Source organism: Mirounga leonina, unplaced genomic scaffold, assembly GCF_011800145.1.
Source record: "Mirounga leonina isolate KUSES-001 unplaced genomic scaffold, KU_Mleo_1.0 Mir_95, whole genome shotgun sequence".
NCBI classification, from domain to species: Eukaryota; Metazoa; Chordata; class Mammalia; order Carnivora; family Phocidae; genus Mirounga; species Mirounga leonina.
In genome coordinates, this window is record NW_023270865.1 from 11,606,131 (window position 1) to 11,615,397 (window position 9,267).

General features: G+C 43.6%; 1 protein-coding gene across 1 annotated transcript in view; it reads right to left on the minus strand.

Moving 5' to 3' along the window:
* Window positions 1-9,261, minus strand: part of ANKH (ANKH inorganic pyrophosphate transport regulator) — a 129,644-nt gene extending 120,383 nt beyond the window's left edge. The window contains exon 1 of the mRNA XM_034998818.1: window positions 8,788-9,261. Within this exon, the coding sequence (XP_034854709.1) occupies window positions 8,788-8,883 (96 nt within the window). The 5' untranslated portion in view covers window positions 8,884-9,261. The remainder of the gene's footprint in view (window positions 1-8,787) is intronic.
* Window positions 9,262-9,267: the final 6 nt, after the last annotated feature.

A 9,267-nucleotide genomic window follows, 5' to 3' on the forward strand; every position in this document is an offset into this window, starting at 1 on the left:
TCCGTGTCCCAGCCACAGCAAATTTCCTGCCAGGCCATTTAAAGCACTCAGATGTGAGGCAACTTTTTTTTTTTTTTTTGTAATCTGCTGTTCTAGATTCTCTGCACTACTATTCCCCTCTATTAAAATGCACGGCCCAGTGGCCAACAGATCTCCGGGTTGTTTATGGAGCAGCATTCAAGAGGATACAAACTTCTTATCGTCTTAAAGGCAGCTCTGAAAACAGAACAGGCCCACCGAAGCCACATGGCAAATCGTAAAAAGGACAGCCAGAGGCTCAGATACTTTCCCAGACTTAATGTTGTATTTTTAAGAAACAGCAGGGATTCTGAAAAGCTTCTCGACATGGACTCATGATCACTTAGTTAAGACAGTAACCTGGAGTGACCGGCTCTCACAGCCATAAATGCTGGCATTAGGACTACTGACCCTCGAAGCTTCTGGACCCAAACCAGTCCTCTTTGGGTCTCTCACAAAATAAGCGACCTTTACTTCTCACATCCTTGGAAATCCCAGCCACTAGGCCAACGGTGGCCCCTTCCCATCCTCAGCTCACCTGGCTCCCTAGGTAGAGTCTCATTAACCTGCCAGCAGACATTCTGCTTTTCAGCCATTTCATTCCAGCTAAATGTCCCGAGGGGCCTCAGCCTCTCCTTTCCAGTCACCTCTGCAACTGCTTATCAAGGATTCCCACTTTTGCTCTCAATTTTCTCCCAGCCTTGAGTCAGAGGGCCCCCCTGCCAGCCGTGGTCTCCGTCCCGATGAGGCACAGGAAGTGTGCTGGTGAGCGTGTGCCTGGAGGTGGGCACAGGTGCCTCTCGCCCCCTCCGCTCTAGGATGAGGAGCCACGCACAGCCCCTCCTCCACCCTGAGGCTGGGGACAGTGAGGTCTACCGACGTCAGGAGGCGGCTGCGCATTTGTAGCACCAAACCCATCTTTACAGAAAGGCAATCCTCTACCAGTGCCTGGCCCATCTGATGCTATCAAAATACCATAAAAAATGCAAAACCCAGCAAGGACCTGTGAGCTAACTTACACCAAAATGTACTCCCCCGACTAGAAACCCCAGGGTATTTCCTGAACCAGATGTGCAGATGGTTTCTGATAACTCCTTATCCGGGGGAGAAAATTACCCCCTTGGCCCTGACATATAACCAAGTTTTCACCCTTCCCAGGATGGACTTCGAGAACATGTTTGTTATAAAGGAGCAATCACACAGAAGCAACAGAAAGTTGTGATGCACAGGTCAGTTAGTTGACCGAGACAACTGTCCTCTTTGTCATTTTAAGCTCATTTGCCCTTAGCACCGTGAGTGGTATTTGGTTGGAACAGCAGCTGAATGATCCCCAAACCATGGAAAAAACAGATACACAACAAACAACAAGAAACCCCGAGTCTGTATGGCTTACTATGAAGTCTGCTAATTTACCTCTACTGTGACTCTATATTCACCCTTGCAGATGGGGTGCTTCCCACTTCAGTGACAAGGGCTTTTAGAGAAGAGGAGGCAAGGGGGTGACCCCAGCCAAAAGACAGCTACCTCGGAATAGTGGGCACAGCCTTACTGTTCTCCTGCATTTGCTGAGCACCTTGCGTGTGTGATCATTAACTGCACTGTGCAATTATACACATTTATATATCGGTGCCTCCCCGATTGCAGAAGTGTTTCACGTATGTTTTCTTAACCAGGATCTAAGTAAGTTGAGGGCCGGACCATGTCAAAGACGGCAATGCTTCCCTCGTTCAACGGTCACTTGCTTGACACTGACTCTAGAATGTCTCCAGAACAGAAACAAAATCAGCGCAGGTTAGGAAAGCAAGTGTCACGAAGTGTATATGCTTTTTCCCAAAGGAGGCCTCCAAAATGATTTAATCTTCATGTTTCATGGAATTCTTGTAAATGTTAGTTTCTTAGGCCTGGGGCAGATCCGAAGCAAGAAATTAAAAAGTACTCATCGTGTGTTAGCTATTTTTATTATTATTTTATTACTTTTATTGTCTTGGTCAGTGCCAAACTCTTTAAGTATTTTGACTACCACCCGTCAGCAGATATCCCTGACTGCCCAGCACAACAGGTATTTACAAGACACCAAAAAATGTTACATGGTGTTTTGCATACTGCATTTATTTAATAAGGTGGACAGATGTGCGATACGTATTTTCAGCAATGATAATTCTCGTACTAAAGAAAGAAAAAGAAAACCAACGATTTGAATTTTAAGGGATAAGCTTCTGTTATCAAAAAAAAAAAAATGCACTCATGTAGGCAGCTCATATCCAGATATTGTTGCAGAAAAACAGGGTTTTCCTTATTTCTATTGTGTCTCCACAGCAACTCATAGAGTCTCAGGTGAGAAAAAATACCAGACTTTTTAAAATGCAGGCATCAGCCAAGTCACTCTAGTATGAGTTTCACAGGGTTTATTTATTCCAACTCACATAGGACATTAAAGAAGAATGATTTTCCATGTGGCGTCTCTCATCCTCCCATCCTAACATAACCTGCCCCGAGTCAGACAAGGGAGAGTAAGGAGACATGGAAACCACATTACTGAGCACTCATATACACTGGGTTTGTCACAGCTAAAAAGTGAGATGGTACCATGAACCATATGACTCGGGACTCACTGCTTTCAAAGAATGTGATGGATTCCTAGAAAGAGACTTAGATATCGTCTTGATATATGAAGACTTCAATTATCTTTTGAAGGATATGCTTGGGAAGAAGTATTCTGACAAAGCACTAGTTAGGCTAGTCATCAAACCAGTCAAGAAATAAATAAGTGGAGAAATCCGCTGCAGGATTATACCTCCGTGGCTCTAGAAGTAATCTACTTACCTAAGTGCATCGAAAGAGAGGTACTTTAAACATAGATATACATCTAAAGAGAACTGGGAAACACCATGGAGAACAGAGTATCAGTTAGACTAAAGAGGTCACGGTGTCCTTGACTCAATATGGACTGCCAGAGAAGAGTGACCTCATTTTCTATGTATGAACGAGAAACTGAAAGAGGTACCAAATTACCCCAGGCATAAAGCCCAAGGCAGTCAGAAAAAATGCATTATCTGCTTATTACACAAAGATGCTCACTGAAACTTTATATCGCAGGAAACAAGAAACCTCAGCATTTAAACAAATCGGGGAAGAAATAGTTGAAGGGGATTATGAGGTTCAGACTTCCAGTTAGAGAATAAATAAGTCATGGAGATGGAAAGCACAGCATAGGGAATATAGTCAATAATATTGTAATAACCTTGTACAGTAACAAATGGTGACCATATTTATCACAGTGAGCACTGTGTAAGGTATAGAATTGTCTGATCACTATGCTGTACATCTGAAACTAATATAACATTGTATGCCAACTATTCTTCTATAATAAAAAGTAATAAAAAATAAATAAATACCATTGCAAAAAAAGTAGGTACTCGATAAGTAATAAAAGAACAACAACAACAAAAAGCAAATATACAGCAAAGGGAATTATAGCATGCTTGTATAATCAAATATTATGCTGCTATTGAAAATCATACTTAAATACTTGCAAGTGATATGGGAAAAATGCCTCTGTGTTCTGTGAAACATATACATATCTCAATTATGATGGAAAAAATTTGGCAGGAGATATTCAAAATGTTAAAGTTTTTTTCTTCAGGGTGGAATCAGAGGTATTTTTACTTTTTCCCTCCATTTTTAAATACTTAACCAAACTTTTGACAGTTAGCATATATTATTTTATTTTATTTTTTTTAATTTTTATTTATTTGAGACAGAGAGAATGAGAGAGAGAGAGCACATGAGAGGGGGGAGGGTCAGAGGCAGAAGCAGGCTCCCCGCCGAGCAGGGAGCCCGATGCGGGACTCAATCCAGGGACTCCAGGATCATGACCTGAGCCGAAGGCAGTCGCCCAACCAACTGAGCCACCCAGGCGCCCAGCATATATTATTTTTATAATTAGAAAACAATGAATGGCATTTTGAAGTCTATTCCATTAATATTGAATAAATTGAAGGGAACTCCCCCCCTCCCCCCACGGTTGCTTGGAAACTTGGCTTGAGGTTGCCATTTCTGTCTCTAGGTACTCTGCAAAGTGGAACATACAATGGGCAGTTTTATTATCACTTAAGGCAAGCTCGGCCTGGGGAGTCTCTTCCATCAGTGGCCAATGTCAGACACTCACCCTTTTTCATTCTTGTACCTCCTGGTCTGGGGTGGGAGGGGGGATGTGTTTCTTTACTTAGTAGACAAAAAGGACATTTATTAAACTATTTTTCCTGGGCCTTTCTTTTTTTCCATTTTGTGATATTAGTAATTTGAGACCCTTGTATTGTGAAAGCCTAACACTAGGATCCCTAAGTTAGAAACAGCTTAACATTCCTATTACCCATCTTATTCTACCAATTGTCACAATCCATATACAAAGCTCTTCATTCACACATTAAAAACTTTGGGTCTTTGAATTATTGTACTGGACCCAACCAGATTCTGTGAATCATTCAGGGCAATCGGAAATACCCACAGTTATCATTTTGGGGTGAGAGAGTGAATTACCTGACACTGGGCAGAACACATTTCTTCCTAAGTTTAGAGAACAATTTCAACCTTCTTTACTCCTTTGAAGCCTTCATAATGGAGTTGTATTTAACACTTTAAGCGCCATTAAGTACCCTAAAGCAAAGTTCACTGATTTATTCTACATAATTTGGTGAACTTGGCTTTTAAGGAATTCAGGGACTTTGTACCAAGTTTAGTTTTAAGTAGAAATGACAGTCCTTTGAACATGGTGACAACATGGACATATGCAGATACTTTAAAGAAATACATTGTTCAAAATCTATTTTAGCAATTTGCAGTGCTCTAGTGATAAAGACTAAATAATTTCTAAAAATTTTATTGTGAAGTATCTGCTGCTTATCTTTTTCCTCCCTTTTAACCAAAGGCAAAATAAGATACACTGTTGATTTATCAATATGAATTATCTGTATAGTTTGGTTCTTCTTCTGTGAATCTCTTGATCAGAATCCCCTGGTCCTGAGAGCCCTTTTTATGATTGTCTTACCTCATAAAATTCAAAATTTGACAGCCAAGATTAAGTTTAAGCCCAGGCTGGGAATCAGAAAAGCCAGAAACTTATTCCTAAATTTCTAAGAACTCCTGGGTGAATTTCAGTGGGTGGGCCCGAGTGGGGGAGGCGGAGAGCAGAATGGCCAAGGGCCAAGCTGATGTGGGCTCGAATCCTGGCTCCGCCCCATAATACTTGTGTGATCTTGGACAAGTGACTTCACTTGCCTAAACCTCTCAGTCTTTCCTCACTTCAATCTGTAAAAATAGAGATAAAATGATAATTCTAGATATTATCATAAAGTGTACCTTGCACCGAGAGACGATGGACTCTGAAAAACAAACAGGGTTCTAGAGGGGAGGGGGGTGGGAGGATGGGTTGGCCTGGTGGTGGGTATTGAGGAGGGCACGTTCTGCATGGAGCACTGGGTGTTATGCACAAACAATGAATCATGGAACACTTCATCTAAAACTAATGATGTAATGTATGGGGATTAACATAAGAATAAAAAAAAAAGTGTAAAGTGTACCTTGCACCTACAGGGTTCTACAAACATTATTTTAGTTTCTGCAATAATGGATTGATTCTCATTGTTCCCTATGGTGCTTTTGTTTAATATTAAAAAGCAGGTTATTCTATGCCATATAGCTTTTCTCCCCCATGTAGGACTCAACCCTCCCTCGTCCCCCCAAATTACTCCCACTGCCAAAATTTAAAATGTGATAATAGGTTTTGTTAGTCTTGTTAGAATAACAAGATAATGTTTGGGTTTCCTCCCGACTGAGTCATAAAATCATAGGGAAATCTATATACAACTGAATGTTCATATATCAGGAGGCTCTGGATGAATCATTGCAGGCTTCTTGCTAGCCCCTCCCCACATGCACTGACAGCTCTGAGATAATTTATGAATATGTAATTCTTTTACACAATCACATATGTGCTGTTTATTCAAATTTCAATGGAATCCTGTATATAGCTGGATTTCCATTTTAAAAGTTCTATCCACATTTTGTACAGAAACAGCAAACTGAGACGTTTATAACCATAAAAAAACCCCTCATCTTTTACTATCTTTTGTTCTTGACAAGTCAGAGACTTAAAAGCTAATGAGATGTTTTATTTTTTAATTTTGCATTTTGCATTTCTTGATCATCTCCAGGGCATGGGACCCAAGGGCTGCTTTGACCTTTGACCTCTGTCCTCCTTTGTTACCCCTCTACTTTAAGATGAGTAAATTATTGAAATATGCAGGATTGTTCACTCAAGGCACGGTGTAATACACCTGCCCATTCTGAAAGAATGGCAGAGATCTACACATGTCCATCTGTCTAAAACACGATTAAAAACCCCTGTCAAGAGCAGAATATTTTCTGAAGTCTAAAGTAGACCTACTTTTGCAAATAGGTTCATTTTCCTCCTCTCTGCTGTGTTTTAAGGCAGTTGGGGGAAAATGCACTTCTATTCTTACCCACATGTGACCAGGTCACTCTTCAACTCCTACTGTAATTCTTTTCCTTCAGTTTAAGGAAATGTAAGTTCTGTCCCTCTACCCTTGCACTATTTTGCAAAACAATTATCTGATACCAGATGGCAAAAGAAGGTTCTGGAAACCTATCAATTCCTTCCCCACTCCTTCCCCCCTAACTGACAAACTATCTCTACCACCAGGCAGCCTATAACCTCATAAACACACCGGCACTTAAGGGATAAGGGCCTCAAACAACACTTGTTGATAAACTTCTGTGCAAAGAGACAATTCTTCTAGTACTTTGCTTACGTCAGCTATGATAATTAGCAATGTTAAAAGGTTAGCAATGTCTCAAGGATGCGTTTGCATTATTAGACCCACTAGGATAAACCAAATGTTTCTTATCTCTAGCCTCCCTTTTGTGACCTCAGGAGTTCCTTTCACTTACACTAAAATCAAATCCTTAGTTATGTCTGCCTGGTATTATATCAAGGCAAATGTGAGGCAATACTATGGTACGTTTCAGGTCGTTTAATTACGACAAAGAATACTCTCACCTTCACCAGTTATCCCATATAATTTTCTTTCTCTCTTTCTCTCCCTCTCTCGCTCTCGCGTACGTGCTCTCTCTCTCCGACACACACACACACACACGCACACACACACACGCACAGACACTACAACAGTTCAGGGGTAAGGGATCAGGTGAGCAGTCACGGGCTTTCTAACAACCTTTGGGGTAGCTCGAAGAAAATAAGCCTTAAAATAGTAAAAGGGGCAGGTGAACATACAGCACTTGACTCATCTAAAATGTGCAGGGCAGTGTAGTAAATTCAGATCCTAGAACCTTTCCACGGATTATAGGAAACACCTCAAGTCACCAGTGAATTAGGAAAGAAGGGAAGGTGGGCGGGAAGGAGGCGGAGCAGCAGAGACGCCCTTCAGGGACCCTAGTGATCAAAGTGTCAAAGTGGCAACAGAAAAAATATAATAGTTCACCAAAGGAAATTAGTTGGCTTACCAAAGGTCTCTAGAGACTATACTACCTTGTGAACACTTCTTGGCAAGACAATTTGAAGTAAAAAGCAGCTTACAATGTGGGCTAAGCATTAGTGAGCTTACAGACTTGCATCAATCGAAAGTTCTGAGTACAGAGAGACAAATCCAAGCAGATATTCATCAGACAGAGCAAACAAACCCCCTTCTGAAAGTGGGTTTTTAAAAACTAAAAGTGCACAACTATATAGGTGCATTTTCTATACAAAAATCCTATGAAGTCGCTCGACTTAAAGGCCAAGAAGTAAGGTACTACAGTACCAGGAGTGAGGCTCATCACACGCCGCGGCTGGTTCCCACACCTGCCCGTCAAGGTGGCAGGCCACTGCCCCCCACCCCCAGCCCCTCCCTGGCCTTCAAATGCAGCTGCATCCCGCTGGAGACTCTGCGAAAACGGTTCCTACAGGCAAAGTGCAGAGTACCAGTGCCCCGCTGCTGGAGAGTCTGCAGCTCTGGGGATTTGCAATGACGCCACATGGAAAGAAATGGGGGAAAACGTGAAAAAGAAACAGACGAGAAGGCAACAAACAAAAATGTGCTCCCCTTCTTTAGTGGACCAAAAGAAAAAAAAAGAGAGAGAGAGACCCCAAACTAGAGATGGCCAACGGTTGGCTTATCAGGACACATTTGGGCACCCGTAATTCATACCTGGGCAGAAAAAAAAAAAAAAAAAAAAAAAAAAAGAAAATTAGAAGTACCTGGAAAATCAACTTGGACACATTCTAATACAAAATCTCCCCATCATCGCCATCACCATCACCACCAACACCGGATAAAGAGAAACCAAGCACTTGAGCTATTAGCAACTACATTTTACTTACAGATCTGAGGTTTACATAATAACAAATTACATAATACTCCTGCTGTGCACTAAAAACCCTTCTATAGGTGAAGCTTTAAACCCTCTGGTCTTTTAACATTTTCCAGAGAGAGCTGGAAAAGTCTGCTGAATAATTGGGGGGAGGGGGAAATGGAGCGCTGGAAAAGTCATCCTTGACAAGCTGCAAGCCCAACCAAATGTTCCAGGATAAAAAGGGACTCGGAGCAGGTGACTCCCCGCTGCTCTCAGCCCCTGGCGCCCGGGTGTCGAAGGCCAAGGCAGAGAGAGCCGGGCGCGGGGCGCGGGGCGCGGGGTTCAGGGCGGAACTGCCCGGGCCGGGCGGGGGACGCGGGGCGCGCGGCCGGGGCTTACCTGCTCCCCGAAGTCGATGGCTATGTTGGTGATGCCCAGGGGCACCAGGAACCGGATCAGGGGCCAGTAGTGCGTGAGCGCCGGGAATTTCACCATAGTCCCCGCCGTGGGCTGGCCCCACACACATCTGCCGCCGCGAGGGGACTCTGCCGGGAGGCGCGGGGCGAGTGGGCCGAGCGGGGGCGCGGGCGGACCGCAGCCGGGTCCGGCGGGGCCTCGGGGCGGCGGCGGCTCCTTCTCGCGGCTGCGACGCCCTCTCCAAGCGCGGCTGCTCTAGCAGCAGATCCGCAAGCTCAAGTCCATCCCTGCTGCCCTCCCACACAACAAAGATCTGCCGGGAAAAAAAAGAGGAGGGACAGCGGCGGCGGCGGCGGCAGCAGTAGGTTCTGCTGACAGCGGCTCCATTATAAGCGCTCCGGGGCCCGGAAATAAATAAATAACCGCGCGCACGAGGCGCCGCCGCCGCCGCCGCCGCCGCCG